The following is a 19,890-nucleotide window of genomic DNA, read 5'->3' as shown; positions in this document are numbered from 1 at the left end:
CATATTGGAATCACATTCATTAGCATTAACTTTATATTTTTCAGAAAAGTGTAGTCATGTACGTTAAATATGAAGCATATATACCTTAACCTTCTCCATGTATAGTTCGGGAGCAATGATTTTCCTCTGGTGAGCACATTTTGCTCCATTTGATGTCAGGATCCCTTGGCCAACCAGAGGATTACTACGCTCTTTGGATTGATTGGAAGGCCTTCCAAAGTCTAAGGAAGTGCATATGCTTAGAGGATTCCGGGGCAGCAAAAGGGGTGAAGAACTACACTGAGCTGATCATGGATGGTTGAGATCAAGTGTTGGTCACGTACAACAGGTTCTCAGGTTATTTGTTATCCCTATTTTTCTTCGAACAGATTCTTGTACTGCACTACGTAGCAGAACTGAACAAAACCAGGCTTGTAGGAAATCAGGGAGGGAAATAATACAAACGCTGCGTTTTCACTTCTTGGGACTTTCTATACACGTCTGTTGTTGAACATGAAAAATGGAGAGGTCGGTTTCCAAGCCAAGAAGGTTCAGGGCTCGGCAAAGTTCATCGATGGTGATGATGCCATCATTGTTCTTGTCAAAGAGATCGAATATGCGGCGGTGAAGGTGAAGGCTATCTCAGTGAAAATGTGATACATATTGCGAATACAGTGAATATTGAAGTTGTTGGTGCCGATGATGAGCCTCACCGGTAAGTCATTGGCGAAGTTGGAGAGCTCGCTGATGGCAACTTGGCTCCCAGATAGCAAGGTACCCGATTCCAAGACGGGGAGGGGCAGCCTGAGTCGGGGTCGTAGGCACGCTGCAGAAACCGAGTCAAAGGATGGAGCCTCTCGAGGACCCAAACACAGGAGACTGATTGGAATGTTCCAGGAGAATGGCAAAGCTAGAGCTTGGGAGAGGAGAGCTTGAAGATGGTCCCAAGTGTGAAAACCGTTTTGAACAAGGGTATTTTTGAAAAGCTGAGCTTTAAGTGGTCATGTACAACGCACGTGACATCTTTTCTGTCTCTTTGGACAGATTAAGTTGACAGAAGGTTTAAAGTGCTAAAATTTGTTATATTAGGGGGGTCATCTACCAATTTTTAAACATTGGGTGTCAAATTGCCAATACGTAGATATATCAGGAGGGGTAAAATGTACTTTCCCCTAATATGTAACAAATATGTTATCCAACACTTTGAGGAGATGCCTGCATATCCAGATTGGGATGCACATCAATTAACTACTTAAATTGATAGCAATTTGTGCGTTTGGATAACTATTGTGAGAAGCCTTATGTAAGACCTAACTATTCGTATAAGTGGTCATATATACAGTCTAAAATTTATTGGTCAGCTAATGCCCACACGGGCACTCTTAGCAATAGATGCCCTAGCAATTTGAACAGCTAATACCAGTGGATCCCTATCCGTATGATGATGCCAAAAGTACACCGGATGGTATTGGTAAATAAGTTGAGTAAGCTCCCGCATGCATTCTAGCACGCAAAGAAATGGGGAGGAGTGCGTCACCTCCAAACCTTTTTATGAAATATATTCCACAGCTAAGTCAGCAAGCGAAAATCATGTTTTACTGGCCTTCTACGTAACATCAATGCAGAATTAGAACAATAAATATCATCACTTTTCAACTGTCTGTATCCTCATCTTTTGACATAGGGATCTGATCCGTGCTGAAAATGAATAATTAATAAAATAAAATAAAATGAAACAGAATAAATTCTAATCTCCTCCGGGGATAGGACAAAATTGGGGACATGTAGTACAAGACTACAGAAGAATAATCAAAATATATACGTAGGGACATCGCTCAAATAATAGGCCCCAAGATTAATGGATGGTGATCCCCGGCGATCCCTCAAAACTTGCCCAATCACAATTTCTTTGATCTAAGCCGTTCATTTAAATTCATTTAAAATAACGGTTATTAAGACGCCACCTCATCGATCCGCGTCAAATCTAAAAAAAAAAAACATTTTCTCACTCCCCCAACTACGGTATGCGTCTCTCCGTCTCTCTCTCTCATTCTTCTCCTGATTCTTTTCTCTTCTTTTTTTCTTACCTATTTTCCATCCTCCTTTCTCTTTTTTCCTTTGTCCTTTCTCCTGACCCATTCTCCATTCTTCTTTCTCCAGAAAAAATCGCTTGATGCCATGGAGGTAAGGTTTTAGGCAGAAAATTTTGGAATGATACCTGTACCTTTGCTAGAAAATTTCAGAAAAAGTCGCCTGATACTTGTACCTTTGCCCGGCGATTTCCTCAACCTCCTGGGACCGTGATTTTCGGCGTTTTTCGCGAGGCGCCAGAGCCCCCAGTTCCAGATCTGGACTTGCCTGGAGCGGTGTGGGTGGGGGACATGATGCGACCAGATCTGGACTCGCCTGGACATTCTTCTCCCTTCCAACTCGACCTCTCTCCATGGCTGCTTCAGCCTCTGCTCAATCAACCACAAACCCGCAGTTTTCTTTTTTTCTTTTTCTTTTTTGTTGATTTTTGTTTGGGTGTTCTCTACTCTTTCCCAACATAAACAAGTGATTTTTTTATTTTTTTTTTTCATGCCCTTGTTTTTTAAGAGATCAACCAAAAAGTTCTATTGGAAAATGAAATACTGGACTAAGAGGGAGATGTATTTGATGTGCACTTGTTTTGCTGTGTTTTAACGTGGCCAAAATTGCAGACATAGCATGGACTTTGCTTGTCAATTTAACCTTTAAAGTTGCTGGTTCCTTTAATCCTTTTTATTATAATTATGTTTTTAAAGGTCTCCAGTTAGTCTGTACCCTCCTCCAGTTTGTGAATGTTCTGGCACATTTGAATAGGACTGAAATTGAGAAACTGCTTAACATAATTATCAGTTTGACCAGCTGCTTCATCGAAGTGTCTGAACTGCCAACATATATGTTTTATTTATAAAGTTATGTGGACAACTGTTTTTTTTTTTTTAAGGTAATTGATGGGTTCAATTTTACAACACCTCTTACTAATACAACAAATATATATATATATATATATATATGAATCTCAAGAATTTTTTTAGTAACAAACTTATGAATGGGAAGAAATTTTTTAGCACTTATTGATTTGAAAATTAACTTTAATTTTGAAAATATATTCAGGACATTGAATTTTTTATCGTCACTTGAAAGCATTTCAAAAGGCTCGATATGGTGGTGAAGTTTGAATAGTGGCATAGATTAAGATTTTTGGTGGGTTGGCATTGTTTGGAGGAGGATCTAATATTGTCAAGTTTAAAAGATCATTTTGTGTAATTTTAGTGTCTTTCTCATTTTGTGTAACTTGTCTATATAACATAAGATAAGGAGCCACAACTGCCTATGCAATGCTATGATTCAGAACTGTTTGATCAAGATAAGAGGTTGATCGATTGTAGATGAACGGAAGACTTTGCATCTTTATGTTATTTTAGCTAGTTTGCTAATTTATAGCCTTTTGGCATAAATATCAAGCTGGTAGATTGTGAACGCTCGAGAAATAAGGATTATCCTACCGCTGCAAATTTAACTCGTAAATGAGAACTTCAGATAATAACGGAGTATCGTTCTCCATATTTTCTGTTTTTCGGCTTTACCTCCATCTTACATATGTGGTTGTAGTAGTAGTTCCTATTAGTGATCTTAAAACCCCCCTAGTGTATCGTTCTCTCAACTTCCTGGTTTCATTTTTTTTTTTTTTTTAAGTTTGGTTTCTGATCATTTTATTGTGTCGTATTTGTCAAGGAAGAAAGAATACGACCAGCATAAAGAACAATATTGAAATTGCATAATAAAACTCATTCAAGGGGAAAAAGCAACATGGCTATACCCAAACAAGAAACAACACAAACAAGTCTCACCAATGCCAGTTGTGTAAAATGACACCTCAAAAAGTACATACTTTCCTGAAACCATAACAAGGAAAAAAAGTTGATTGGCAAAACTAAAGAGCCTAAATGGCTCAAATGACCCTCAGATAAAAAACCTAAGTTATGACCCATTAATATTTCTACCTATCTGTAGATGCTTGATTGCCTTAGAGCAATCCCATTGGGTTATCTAAAAGTCACTTTTAGCTAGAATACATAACAAAACTTCTAAAATCACCCTCCATTAGATTATCTATCCTAAATCTAAAGTAAAGTTTTGGTAGATTTGTGAATAGTGCAACTCTACATGTGGAGTTGCACTATTCACCAATCTATCTATTATTTTATTGTTTCTACATACAAAAAAGTGAAAAAAGTAAAATGACAAAAAGTAGAAAAGAGATAAAAAGAATAAAATAAGAGTAAAATAAGAATATAGAGTTAAGAATAGATAATCGGATGGAATGTACCTTTTAAAATTCATTAGCTAAACTATATAAAGTGAGTTATGATTAGCTATTTTAGATTGAAATATACACAATCCAATGTGAGTGCTCTTAGTGTTTTTGTCTCATCGTGAAACACGCTGTTGTAGTCACCACTATCTTGATTGCTTCCCCTGCCCAAGCTCCTTGCACCAAAACACCCTTGACTCAATAAACAATGAATCAGAGATGCCTACACATGCCACTTGTGCAAAAGCATAATAATCAATGGCGTCTATCGCAACCATCATCACAAAACCTAAACAATGATATTTCTCCAAAAAAAATAAGTAAATAACATTAAACTTTTTTTTTTAAAAAAAAAAAAAAAAAAGAAAAAGGGAAAGAGGTGAGGATTACAAACCAACAGAGAGAAGCAATTTTAAATCTTCTGGTTTCCTTCCACTTTCTCGGTAACCAAACAAAGGGTATGGGAGAAAAGCAAACCCAGAACAACCCACAAATCAGACAAACAACCCATGAACTACCTCCAAAACAAAAATCAACAAAAAAAATATAGGTCGAGTTGGAGGGGGGAAGAACGTCCAGGTGAGTCCAGATCTAGCCGCTTCATGTCCACCACTCACACCGCTCCAGGCGAGTCCAGATCTGGAACTGGGGGCTCCGGAGCCTCGCGAAAATCGCGATCCCAGGAGGTTGAGGAAATCGCCGGGCAAAGGTACAGGTATCAGACGACTTTTTCCGGCAAAGGTATAGGTATCATCCCAAAAAATTTTGCCTAAAACCTTACCTCCATCGCATCAAGTGATTTTTTCTGGAGAAAGGAAAATGAAGAATGGGTCAGGACTTAGGAGAAAGGACAAAGGAGAAAGGAGAATGGGTAAGAAAAAAAGAAAGGAATCAGGAGGAGAAGAATGAGAGAGAGAGAGAGAGAGAGAGAGCGAGACGCAGACCGTATTTGAAGAGGAAGAAGATGTTTTTTCTGAGGTTTGACGCGGATAGATGAGGTGGCGTCTTAATAGCCGTTATTTTAAATGGATTTAAATGGACGGCTTAGATTGGAGAAATTGTGGCTGGGCAATTTTTGAGAGATTGCCGGGAATCTCAATCCAAGATTAATTGACCAACCTTTAGAGCAAGCAATCAATTTACAAATGTTACAGGTGCTGTCAGCCACTGGAAGAAGGCTCGGTTAGCTCTTGAAGCTGACTGGATCAGCTCTATACAACATAACAGAATTGTTTTGCTGCAGTCAAGTCAAATTTGGGACATTACGGTGACTATCGGCAAACTCGCGGACTAGGCGCTTTAGAACTCTTCCCCCTTTCCCTTGCATGTGCCCATAACTACTTCTTCCCCCATCACAGCTTTTGCTCTCAAGATAGTCTGAGGCTGCACCAGCAATAGCTTTCAACCAAACTGGCACTAGAGATTCTGCTTCCCCATGGTTTAGATATTCAACTGGAAGTCCATGCACCTGTACAACTCAAGCAGTCAAATAATCTGAAATGCAAGAGATTATTTACAAAAGCAAAGTAAGCAGATGGCTGGTTACAAGTAACTCATGAAAGGTCTCTGTTTTGGCAGACAAGAAAAAATATCATGTTGAAAACATCTTCAATTGCAGCATTGTACACTAACAAATAATTAAAGCTCCAGAGTTTAAAGATTTCATGATACTCAAATGTAGCGATGAGATTGACTATATATATATACAGAACTGAAAACACTAGTGTGCAAGTGTGAGTACGTTGCCTATGGGTTTTGGGTTGTACAAACTTTTATTACAGAGAGCATGTCCTTGCACCTTTTTCATTCATATGGAACACTTTCATTTTCTAAAGGAAATAGATCAATGGAAGATTCTTTAGCCTAAGAAGCTTTTGAGTATCATCTATGCTACATATATGAATGTTCTCGATCGTCGAGAGAACCAAAGATCCCTTCAAACTCGACAAATTTGAACTTCCAATTTCAGGAGGTTGGTTTGTCATACATTCTTCATATATCATCAATTTCTTGCCACTAAGCTTGCAGATGCAGCCCTGCAAAACAAGAGTGTGTGCATGTGCACGTGCACGCCTCCATTCAGCTGCTTAACGGTCATCCTTTGGTGTTCAGGAAAAATGAAAAAGAAATTATTGACTTGAAAAGTTTCACTGGAGCACTGGACGCAGCGTCGAATTGATAGTGGAAGATTGGAACTAAATCTATGAACAACTTAAGTCCACAAGATTTTTAAATCTGACACACACAGATGAGAGAAACAAACATTAAAATTTGGGAAAATTGCACTTACCCTCCAATACTCTATCACACAATTTACAATGTTCCCAATCTTTGATTTGGCATACCAATTTTTACCATGGGGTTACAAAGTTCTCTTTCTGCCCCTAAAATAACAAAAACACCATGCATAAAAAAGGAATATAAATATACAGAGTAGACCGAGGTAATGCCTTTTTTCTATGAGTAATGTTTCTTACACAATTTTTGTACAACTTTTACACAACTCTAACAACTTTCTTTTAAAATCAGCCATTGAATATTTAGGACCCACATGTTGGAAAACAAATCCAATGGTTGATCATAACAAAAAGTAGTTAGAGTTGTGCAAAAATTGTGTGAGAGTTGTGTAAGAAACATTACTCTTTTTCTATATTCTTTTTTCATTTTTTTCAGAATTTTTAACCATACGCGAGGTATTTTTTTCATTTTGAGTTACGGAACACATTAATCATATTAAAGGGTTATGGGGACGTTGCAAGCTGGATAATAGATTGAGATGAGTAAAAGTAGTTTACCCTTAAAATTTTATGGGAAAAATACTATAGAGATTGGGTTTAATCTTTTATATAATGCCCTGTGTCAACTTCTAAGCAGTTGACACGTAACAGGCCGTTTATATTTGGACGACAAATGTAACAAAAGTACCAAAGTGGTTTTTATCCCTAAAGTCAGGTCTTCGTATAAAACAAATAAAAATCAGAGTACTAAATTTAAAAAAGTTTGAAATTCAGGTACCAATAGAGTATTTAACTCTAATTTTTAGAAAAATACTACACTTACATCCAATTTTTACACCCTGACGTGGCAACAGGTGCATCACATATTTTTTTATTTTTTTTTAGAAACGAGGCACGTTTAACCTTAAGGAAGAAAAAAGCAGAAAAAAAAACAAGAGGGTATCGCTAGCGCTTGGGACGGCCGGAGAAGAGAGTGCCGGATCTACGCGTTGGACGGCCGGATCTATGCTCGTATTTACTCGTTGGACGGTCGGATCTATGCTCGGGACGGCTGTGTGGGCGGGTTTCCGGCCGTTGAATCTGCCGAAGATGGTGAAGAGAACAAGTGGGAGGGAGGAGGAGAGCCGGATCTACTTGTTGGACGGCCGAGACGGCTGTGTGGGCGGGTTTTCGGCCGGTGAATCTGCCGGAGATGGTTAAGAGAACAAGAGGGAGGGAGGTGGAGAGCCGGATCTACTCGTTGGACGCCCGGATCTACCAGATCTACTCATTAGACGGCCGGATATACGCTCGGGACGGCCGCGTGGGCGGGTTTCCGGCGTGGGGTGGTCGGCCGGTGTGTGTGGTTTCCGATCCCCTCTTGTTTTCTCTTTTCTTTTTTTTTTCTTTTTTTTTTTTCCGCTTTTTTCTCTGCCCTTGCGTCCTGTTCTAGAAAAAATAAAATAAAATATGTGGTGTAGCTCTTGCCACGCCAGTTCAATCCTCAGAACCTAGTTAATACGAACTCAAGGGACTAATGCTCACCCCTACATATAACTTCAAACACTCTCACTTTGAGTGACTTACATTGTTTTGTTTAAAGATCAACTTAATTGGTGTCTTGATCGATGAACTTGATTTCCTGTGAATATTTGGAATAGGAGTGATGAATTCTGCAATCTAGAACTTGTTGCACTTTTTTTTTTCCTTATCTATTATTTATTATGTCTTTCATATCCCTGTATTGTTAGTTCCCTAATCCATTTTTGGAATGTCCAAAAAATATAATACAATTTCAATAACTTTCAATACTGTGGCCACCACTATATCCACCTCCCAATTTTGTTGCCACAAGCTTGTGGGTGTTGAGCCTTCACATCCAAAAGGATTGGTATGACCAAAAACTTAAACTTAATTCCTTTCTCACATTCCAAGGATTTAATGGTCTGTACACTAATATTCTTGAAAAGAATGTCTGATTAACAGAAAAGAAAAGAAACTGTAAAAATAATTCTTTCATTTCCCGCAAAGAAAAAAAGAAGCTATAGACTCCGTTACTAACTGCTTTCCTGGAGGAATTTTTCTTTTTCTCATGAAATATCATTTTACCTTTTCTAATATAAGATTATACACTTCAGGAGAAATTCTAAACTATTTCCCAATTATACGAACTTTTCCTGTAAACAAGTGACAAGTCGATTACGAATATAGTTATAACAAATAACTTTATTTTATTTTATTTTCTTAAGATTTTTTTTTTTTACAAAATTATCTTATTAACCAAATTAAATACATTGTCAAGTGCTTAGAGCACTCACAACAGCTTTCTTTTTTATTTTTTCTAAATTTAGTAAACAAAACTATTTTTTTCTTTCCTATCCAAATACATTTCACAATATCTTCATTTATCTTTCCCTATGCCATTAATATATATACACACACACACACACACAAAATACAAGTTCCCTGCATACTTTCACATTTTTTACAAAATCCCAATTAAGTCCCCAATAAAAGGCAAAAATAGGAGAAAGAAATATTGTATGTTAAAATAATTGATAGGAAAGCTCTAGGGAAGCTAAAGTACCCAATGCATTGGGTAGCACAGTAACATACCCAATGTTTAAAGAAGCTGCAGCATGTTACTTAACTTACTTTTTGTATTTCTTTTTATAGATTTTTTTCTATATTTAGGGAATGTAATAGGTTATAAGAAAGCTATTGTGAGTGCTCAGATTGAACTTCTAGAGCAACTAGTTTATAACCCGCGCTATACGCGGTATTTTTATTCATTGTAATTTACTTGAAAGGTCTTAAAGAGATTATGAGTAACAAGTTTCTTTCCCCTCACTCTGTATCGTTCCAATTTTTTTATCGGATGTCCCGAGGACGTTTCTTTCCCCTCACTCAATTAACTAATTGTCTACCAAAATCTCAATAAAAATTATAAGGAAAAAAAATCATAATCCATTTAAAAAACCTTAAAAACCAATGTTGTCCATCAATTAAGTAAAAAAAAAAAAAAAAAAAAAAAAAAAAAAAAAAAAAAAAAAAAAAGAGAAAAAAAAATTCAATAAATAACTTCGTAGACTAAAAGATTGTCATACCTGGTATCAAAAATAACGATAGGAAACTCTCCTATCTCACCATCATTTTCATGAATTGAGTGTAAAATTTTCAAAAGGAAAAACAATCAATCTCAATACAAAATAATATATAAATTAGAACAGAAAATAAAAAACAAAAAACATAAATTGTATGCAAATGGGTAAGAGATGGTTAGAGGATAAATGCTTAACATGTCCCTATATCTTTACTCAACAGCATAAACAAAACCCAACCAACAAAACAATTCATCATATCCCAACCATAATACCACTTCCTCTCCATTACAAAATACTTTAGTCTCACGAAAATTAATAATAATATTAATATGGTTAATACACTGTGCCAAAAATAACGTAGTAAGCTCTCTCGCTCACCATCATTTCCTTGAATTTATTGTCAAATTACAAAAGAATAGAACCACAAACAATAAAAAGCCAAAAATAAATGAAAAATACTAATATATATAGAAAAGAAATGCCTTTTCCGTATACTTTTTCTGGTTCCAATGAAATTCATAGTATAGGAAAAAGTCCTATCAAATAGATATTTTTTCAACATAAAATAAACTACTTTTAGAACAAAAGTTAAAAATAATTTAGGAATTAGAAGAAAAAGGCAAGAAATGGAATCTGAAGAACAGAACCATAGAGAATAAAGACAAACAAATAGATTATTTACCATTCTCCTTGAATACGACCCCTACAAACACATTTTCCAAAACCCAATCAAAGTTATTATTATTATCTATTTGACATGACTTCTTTTTATATCTATGAATTTCATTGGAACATAAAAAGTGTACGGAAAAGAAAGTTAATTTATATTATATTAGTATTAATTTTGATTGGGTTTTGAAAATTGTGTTTGCAATTTAAAAAAAAAAAAAAACAAATAATAATAATAATACAAATTATAACAAAAAATAAGGACTAAAACAAAAGAATATATCAAAATCTCTTTCTCACCATCATTTTCTGAATTCAATGTTAAATTTACCAAAAAAATAATTGAAGAAAAAATAATTTATAAATTAGAACAAAAAATAAGGACAATAATAAAAAACAGAAGAACAGAACCACATAAAATAAAGACAAAAAGGGAAAAATGAAAAATAGTAATATAATAAAAAATAAAGGGTTAAATACAAATCACTCCCCTCCCAAAGTTGTCACCCATTTTCAATTTGGCTACCAAAGTTTAAAAATTTGCAATATACCCCCTGAAAGTTTAAAAAATTGTCAATGTAGGCATTCCGTCACCCTCACCCGTTAAGCCCGACAGAAAAGTGAACACATGCATGTCATGTGCATTGTTTGGTCATAATGTCTCCTTTATAACCTTATTTTAGCTTATTAAATTACCCTTTTTCTCTTGAAAAAAAATACTCGTGTTTTAGACAAATTTGCATTGAAAAAAAAAAAAAAAAAGCAAAAGCAATTACAGTCATCATCATAGACTGATCACCAAGAACTCGAACGCTCTAGCAAAGATTTCAACGCATTTTGCAGGAAATGCACCGATTCAAAACTAGGCAAAGAACTCGTCACCATCTCTTTTGTCTGTTTGAAAAAAGAAAACCCATGCACACTCGGTGGTAAAAGCTGGGTAACTTCCCCAATTAAGTGCACCAATTTTTTCTTCTGTTTTTTTTCAGATTCTGTATTTGCAGTTGGAACATTCAAAAAGTTTGGAAACAATTTTATAAATCCAAGATTTCAAATCTAATTTCATGAAAGGGTTTATGAGATTGTGATTGTGTTGGAGGGGATTGTAATTGTGTTGGAGGTAGGGTGCCGCCGATGGATACGGAGACGGTGGGGATGGTGCCGGTGGCCCCGATGATGGAACGCGGACCGGTGCTCGTACAGGGCAGGCCTGTGGTGCTGGGTCTCCCAGTTCGGGTTAGATATGAAGTCTGTGGCGTGGATTAGGTTGTATGATCCGTGCCCGTAGGAGAAATGAGTTAAGGGAGAGTGGGGGAGGAGGGTGGCTATGGCAATGCCGACAAGGACTGTGACGTCCCACATCGCTTGGGAATGAGAATGTGCTTATATGAATAAACACACCCTTCTTGACACAATGCGTTTTAAAGCTGTGATGGCCATGAACCTATCAGAACTCCGCAGTTAAGCGTGCTTTTGCTAGAGTAGCACCAGGATGGGTGACCTCCTGAAAAGTCTGGTTTTGGGGAGCCAAAAGTTGACAATAATGTATCATTGAAGGTGGGTCGTAACAAATGCTATCAGAGCAATTGCCTAGCCTGAGATGGGGGAGTGCGCACAAGCCCATGGGGGTCGCTAGTGGGCACTCGTTGGGACACCAAGAATGGGGTGATCCCATGAGGGTCGCCAGTAGGGACACTGGGTCCCAAGGGGGTGATTGTGACATCCCACATCGCTTAGGAATGAAAATGTGCTTATATATATAAACACACTATTATTGACACAACGCATTTTAAAGCTGTGATGAACATAAATCTATCAGAACTCTGCAGTTAAGCGAGCTTTTGCGAGAGTAGTACCAGGATGGGTGACTTTCTGAAAAGTCTGGTTTGGGGAAGCTAAAAGCGGACAATATTGTGTCGTTGGGGGTGGGTCGTTACAAGGAAGAAGACGAGGCGTTGCTCTTGGAGTAGGTAGCGAATCGGGTGGGTCGCTGAGAGCCACAGCTTCGGTTGCTTGGGCGATTACGCGTCTGACACGGGTTGGTTCTCGTGCCCTTTGAAGAGCAGCTCTGAACCCATCTTTTCTTCTTCTTCTTTAACGATTCAGAATTCTGGGCTTCCTCTTAGTTCCAGATGCCCATGCTTTGATTTGAAAGCCCTAGCTAGTGATGAATCCCAGTTCATGATCTTGATGTGAAGAAAGCCTGGGTCCTCTTAAGATCTAGGAGCTTCGATCTGGTGTTGTTTGGTTTGCCGGCGTTGCTTGGTTGAGGTTTTGGATCTAGTGTGGTTTGGTTTTTCGACGTTGTTTGGTTGTCGTCGGCGTGGCCTGGTGTCTCCAGCATGGTTTGGTTTGTCGTGATGCACATGAGGAAAACGACGACGTTTTAGGGAAGATGTGTATACCAATGGGGACTCCAAAACAATGTCGTTTTGGAGTGAGGGTAAAATGGATAAAATTGCATAAAAAAAAGTCATGTGACACGCACATGTTCACTTTTCTGTCAGGTTTAACAAGTGAGGGTGACGGAGTGCCTGCATTGACAATTTTTGAAACTTTGAGGGGGTACATTGCAAATTTTCAAACTTTGGTAGCCAAATTGAAAATTGGTGACAACTTTGAGGGGGTGAATTGTATTTAACCCAAAAATAAATGTCTTTTCCGTGTTCTATTCTAAGTTTGAAACTGAGAGTTTTTGGGAAGAGAATGATTGTTTGCATCAGTACTGAATATGAATAAAGCAATAAGAACACGGAAACCAAATCACACCACCAGAGGGTTGAACAAATGGTAAAAATCTATATCAATTTTTTATGAATGCAATGTTTACATTGAGATATGTTAGCTGCATAATTCTTACACAACAATTGTACAACAATGCTGATGTGTTAAGCATTTTTTTTTTTAAAAAAAAAAAAAGGAAAATGTTAGATTTACAACATCAATACAACAACTGCACAATAACCTCTCACATGAGGGTGGACCCCACACACTGGGGCCCACCTTCATGTGAGGGGTTGTTGTGATGGTGTAGTGTAAGAATCAAATCCCAAAAAAAAATTGAAAATGCTGGACACATCAGCATTGTTGTGCAACTAACATATCTTGTTTACATTTAGGTGGGTATAAAAACTGAATAGACGTCTAGTAATGGAGCGGTTTCTAATGGAACGCAAGTCATATATATATATATATATATATATATGACAAGCACTCCATAACTTCAAGCTAAATTTACAAGGGATGTATCAAGAAGCACTCCTTTCTTTATTCCCTCACTGTTAGGTCGAGAAGGTTTCTAAGCAAGCCCTGGAAGCATCGATTGAGGTTGATCGTTGGACAACGAGTGACTTTGACTGTGAATCGCTTATTTGACCAAGGCACAAAATTTCGAGTGGGGAGGTGATCTTACAGATCTTCGCTCTACCACTAATTACTGTTTTCTACTTGGCACCTCTCTTATTTCTTGGCGAATTAAGAAACATACCATTGTTGTTCGATCTAGCATTGTGGCAGAATATTGTGCTCTAGTTGACACCATTCCAGAGCTAGCTTCTTTTGTTGTGATGACTATTGCAAGATGTGTCTCTCTCATCTGCTACTCCTGTATACTGTGACAACAAAAGTAGTATTCAGATTGTCCATAATGATAGTTTTCATGAATAGACCAAATATATTGAGATTGATTATCACTTAATTTGTCTGTCATCATCTTCTTTAGGGCTCACTATAGCTTCATTCCATTACGTCTCATGATCAGCTCATGGACCTCTTTACAAAGTCACATCCTTTAGGACTGTTTCGTTATCTTGTCTCCAAACTCAAGTTGGTCTCTTGCACTCCATCTTGAGTTTAAGGGAAGCTGTTAGATTTATAGTTATTGTATGTCCACATTGGTTACTTATATGTGTATCTGTATTATTAGCCTATATATATGAAAAATATAATATGTAACTCCTATATGTGTGTGATCAATAATGCAACAAAATATTTAAATGAGGAATTTGAAAAGGACAAATATTTTGTTAGCGAAGTGGAAACTCTTTACCAACAAAGAGAAAGACCACTCCGGGGCAGCCAAACCTAGGAAATTCACTATTCAAAAGACAAAGCTAATTACAAGGCAGCAGTACTCACATAACCCGATGTAGTAATCGTACCTCTAACTCTGACATGTACCTATATGTGAACGCTTCCCAACCAGACCTCTTATCTAAAGGGGTCTTCAATGGACTCCTTTAGCTTAGGACTCCTCCCTAAACTAAACTTCAATGGGTTGATCAAATCACACAAATAAAACTCTAAGAGAGCTAGCTTGTGATGACCCTTTTTTTTTTTCTTTTTTTTTTTTATACAAAACATCCACATAATCATTAATCCCTTAAAATATAAACGGATCTTCACAGTGGCACGACGATATGTCGCAAAGCCAACATATGTACATACCCCATAATATGTACCTGGCAAATCAGAGTATAACATCTATCAACTATGCAGCGGAAAACATAACCTAATAGCGGAAGTCACATCTTATACACCTATCACAAATAATTACAACAAAGAGCCAATAAATAACTATATGATTAAATCTTTCCTCGAATTAAATACATAACATAAATGGCTTAACAAAGATCATGTGGCACAAGCATCACAAGCCATAATCAAAATACCTAAAGGAATAGACATCCCGCGGTCTAACACATTACAACCGTCGCGTTGAGCTTCAATCATAATATCCTCAGTATACTTCTACAACACCATATACTACGACTGGAATACCTGCAGCCAAAGAAACATCATCTATACGGTTGTGGGGGTTTGCTACATCCGTATAGGTGGAATTATGAGCCCACCGCCTTAGCATAAATAATTACACTAAGACCTCAGAGGTATACTAGTCACTGAGTTTTCGCAAAGAACCAACTTTTCCTTTTTAGTCATGCGTACACTATAACAGCTACTAATTTTATAAACTTCTGTTTTGAAAATCCCCATAGCTGATATAGCATACACTAACAAATAGAAGGCATTTTAACATACTAGGCAGCTAATATTATTCGTAGAAGATTCATTATAAAAAACAATGGCATTTAAATCATGCAACCATCCGATACCAATATACATAAGTTCTTTTTCTATCAAGACTCTTATGCATACTAACACGTCTAGCAAAACTACAATATACTTATCATGAAAACATCACACAATTTAAACAATGATATGCATGCTCATGATAGTCTTCTTATTCATTGTGAGCCTTACGCTCTCTTTGTTATTATGAATCTTACGCTCTCTTCGTTATTATGAGCCTTACGCTCTCTTCGATTATTATGAGCCTTACGCTCTCTTCGATTATTATGAGCCTTACGCTCTCTTCATTATTATGAGCCTTACGCTCTCTTCCATTATTATGTGTTCATGCTTTATGCTTTACAATTCAAACTCTATACTCCTATTCTTTGCAAATCATGCTTTCTAACACTATATTCCTATTCTTTGCAAATTATGCTTTCTTCAAATACGATAAACCAATCAACATAAAATTTTATCATCCTTCTTTGCATAATTAAATCCCAACTCCAGCACACTTTCAGATACTTTAAATCTGTTCAAAACATTTCATTCATGCATCATTTCGTAACATCCTTGATATTTCAACATAATTGAAACTACTTAAAACATCCAGAACATACATGTTAACATATCGTCGGTTCAGTGAGAAAATCATATATCATTTGCATTTCTATAAAATACGAAAAAATATCTTTTCTCAGTGAGTAGAATACTCACCTGGGTTGCATTGGACTCTGGACTCGAACATCCCACTGGGTTCTCGTCACTTGGACACAACATTGGAGAACCAATTAAAGTCTCCAATGATGACACAAGCCTGTAAACATTTATGACGTTAGACTATGCTATTGAACTCTAGACCTAATGACACACAAGCTACCCGCGTGCTCACGCATCGCATTACCCACTTCTAAGTCTAGCCAAGTATCTTAACTATTATTAAATTAATGCTTAGGTTTAGGTTCCTATTATGTCATGTTTATTAACACTAAGGTGGGTTTATTATTTTATTAGGTTACCAATTGTTGATGCATTACATTATCATTGCTAACCCCCGCTTTTATAACATTTTATTTATTTACTAAGTTAGTAATATACATCTAACTTACATACTTGTATATGTACATGTATATACATTTGTGTGTGTATACACGTATAAAATGCTCACTAATCTAAAACCTAATCCAAATACGAATAAAGATGCCGCTTAGTGATTCCTTGTATATAGGCTATTGCTCCAACGCTATATAATCCTTATGTATTCCATTTATTTATTATACCCATTCACCCCCACTATTTACTCATTCCTTAATTTATTTCTAGTTAAGTATATGTTCTATCAATCGGCTCATAGAACCCAACGCCCAACACTTACCTATTTATCATATTTGTCTTAGTGTCCTTATGCATTAATTCTTCTCATACCTTACCTAAAATCCAAACCATCCAAAGCTCATAAACATAACCAAATACATCTATTAGTACACAAAACCACATAACCATACGTACATAACATTTTTCATTCCTTATTTCAACCACATTTGCCATTTACACCAAATGATCTAAAACATTAACTCCAAGCTCTTCTCAACAAACCAACCTAACCAATTTCCTTATCTTATTTCTCATTCCCCACTTAGTACCAAGATGAGGACTTTAATTACTAATTGACAATCCATTGTCCTTAAAGCATCCAATTAAACCAAAATAAAGAATCTAACTTAATTGAATCAACCTTATCCAACATATCATCAAAATCCTCATTTACATACCAAGACCAATTCTCAATAACTTACATGAAGACTAGAATTGTATTACAAAATCTAACATAATTCATTAAGATAAATTGCCACCAAGAGCTAAGCTTTCATCAAAGAATCACAACTTAACTAGAAAAGGCACACCAATCAAAGCCTTAACTCCCTTCCATTTATGCATAATACTCAATTTATAATTCCCAAATTCAGATTTGGATCACCATCAATATACCCTTCCATATCACCAATAATTCCAAAACTTTCCCAATCCAAATAACTCAAACGTTAATGGAAAATCAAAGGACTAAAATAACATTAATAAATACTATTACAGCCGAGATCTATAGCACCTAATTCCAACTTCAATTATCATCAACACTAATTTACATATCGCAACTACCAAAAATCATTTAATTACATACCCATTCGAAACTAAATTTCTAGGCAACCAAAACTCATCATTAAGTTCAAGCTTCAAACTCAGCCAATGACAACCTAGAATTCATACTAAAAATCAATCCAAAACCTCAATACCCATTCGGTCACCAATAAAGAAAATCAAAACCCCCAACCGGTATCAACTTCCAACTCATCAAAATCACAATCAATCAACTCCCAAATCATAAAATCATCCCTAAAACAGCATGTATAATTTATCAATAATCTAATCAAGACTAACCCACTTTTTAATCAACACATAATCAACAAAATAGTAACTAGAAATTAACAAGAAATTACCTAGAGGATTTTCCTAGAAAATCCGCCGGAAATCGCCTCACTGGACAGCCGGAAAACTCGCCGGAGAACGCCCATGGAGGATCGGGTCTCTGGGACTTCGGGTTACAGGTCATCTCTGGTTCACGGCCTCACCGGAGATCGCATCGCCGGCGTTCTCTGGTCTCGTCGGCATCACCCACCGGAGGATCGGGCTCCAGAATCCGTCTCTCTCTGATCTCCCTCTCAATCTCTCGATCTCGATCCCTCACTCTCCGTCTTACTCTCTCGATCTCATCTCCCTCTCACTCAGTCTGTTGTCTTCTTTCGGGCGTTAGTGTGTGGAATAGAGAGAAGAAAGGAAGAAGAAAACAGAAAGAGAGAAGGGGAAAGGGAGCTACAACCGGGAGGGAAAAAGAAGAAAGAAAAGAAAAGAGGAAGGGGGGGGGGGGGAGGGGGGGCATTCGGTCAAAGGGCTTAGCCCTTTTGTTCTTTTTCTTTTCTTTTCTTTTCTTTTTTTTTCTTTTCTAAGATGAGGGTAGAGATAAGGATATCTCTTTAGGCCAATCACAGGCTGACATGCGGCTCAAGGGATCTCCATTTTTATTTTAAACCCTACACTTTCTACAAATTACTGCAGTACCTCATGTTATTTTATTTTATCATTTAATAATTAACATCCAATCCCACATTTAATTTAATTACACTTACTATACAATTAGCTATTTAGTATTTCCTAAAGGCTTGTTAGTAGTATTTTATTATTCAAATTTCCGTTATTTTATCTTAAACTCATTTTTATTCCAATCATTTAAATTTATCTACTTAGAACTTATTATTTGTCACATCTATTTAATAAATATAATTTATTAATTGCTAAATGTCCTATTTATTTTTCTTGGCCTTTACATAGCTGATCTCACAATCTTTGCCTAAACACCATCTCTTAACACAATGAATTAAGTACCGAATCCTTACAAAACAATAGCTTAGAAGCCCCTTTAAATAGACTTCAGAAACCCTAAATCAACACTGATACGGATTTCACTAGGAGGCGTCCGGACTTGGACAAAGGATGTCTGGACGTCAAGCAACAACCGACTTCCAATAACACACTTTTCTTCAGAAGTCTTCAGTAGTGCGTTTGGACGACATAGCCCTAGGGTCCAGACAGTTGCATGCTGTTTTCACTATTCGCAGCCTTCAGTTTGCTGTTCGGACTCATCATCGAACATGAGCTTTCGAGTCTAGGTGTCTACTGGGCTGTCCGGACATCTGTGCGAACATGTGTTCTTTGTGATTGGTGTCTGCTGAGGTGTTCGGACACTTGTTCGTACACTGGTGGGCATCCAGACACTTCCTCAAGCCGTCCAGACGGTCACAATGGAAACTGCCTTTACTGAGCTGTAAGTGCGTCAGAATCTTTCTTGACTTTCGAAAATTGCCTTTCTTGATACTTGTAATACTGAACTAGTCATATTAGGCGATTTCCATACTGGAGAAAATATTCTGAATTAACTCTTGAAAATTCTCTGAATTACGACGTTCCTGTTTCAGCAGTACCCTAATATGGTAGTGATTTTTTCAATAGAATGTAACCAATAAACTAGCTAGCTAGCTAACTAACTAACTATATATATATATATATATATATATATATATATATATATATATATATATAAGTCTTATTCTCAACACAATAATACACTTAATTGTTCCATTTTTGTGATCGAGTGCTCTTGCAACAAAACCAACTCTCTCTCTCTCTCTCTCTCTCTCTCTCTCTCTCAAGGACACGCTATATATATTGTCATGTGTGGTGCTTTAAAGATTGTCCTTAATCATGTTTATGACCTTTGTTATTAGGCATCAAATATTTTATACTCGACATATATGATACACTTACGAATCAATGAAAACATTTTCAGTCATGGATGATGGAGCAATGAGAACTTTCTTTTACTAGCTATAGTGTAAAAAATAGAAGGAAACCAAAACCAAATGTGTTTCGGTACAAGATGTGAAAGCATATTTAA

At 36.7% G+C, this 19,890-nt stretch overlaps 1 protein-coding gene across 1 annotated transcript; it reads right to left on the bottom strand.

Annotated features, from left to right (window-relative positions):
- Positions 1 to 4,716: 4,716 nt before the first annotated feature.
- On the bottom strand, positions 4,717 to 14,011 carry LOC133859212 (uncharacterized). The gene is made up of 2 exons (XM_062294540.1): positions 13,798 to 14,011; positions 4,717 to 5,789 (listed from the first exon to the last, which is right to left on the bottom strand). Exons 1-2 carry the CDS (start codon positions 13,903 to 13,905, stop codon positions 5,565 to 5,567), a joined length of 333 nt encoding a protein of 110 aa, XP_062150524.1. The 5' UTR covers positions 13,906 to 14,011; the 3' UTR covers positions 4,717 to 5,564.
- Positions 14,012 to 19,890: the final 5,879 nt, after the last annotated feature.

This window comes from Alnus glutinosa, chromosome 2 (genome assembly GCF_958979055.1).
Source record: "Alnus glutinosa chromosome 2, dhAlnGlut1.1, whole genome shotgun sequence".
NCBI lineage: Eukaryota > Viridiplantae > Streptophyta > Magnoliopsida > Fagales > Betulaceae > Alnus > Alnus glutinosa.
Note: the sequence above shows the minus strand (reverse complement) of the source record. Positions and strands in the feature narration are given on the sequence as shown.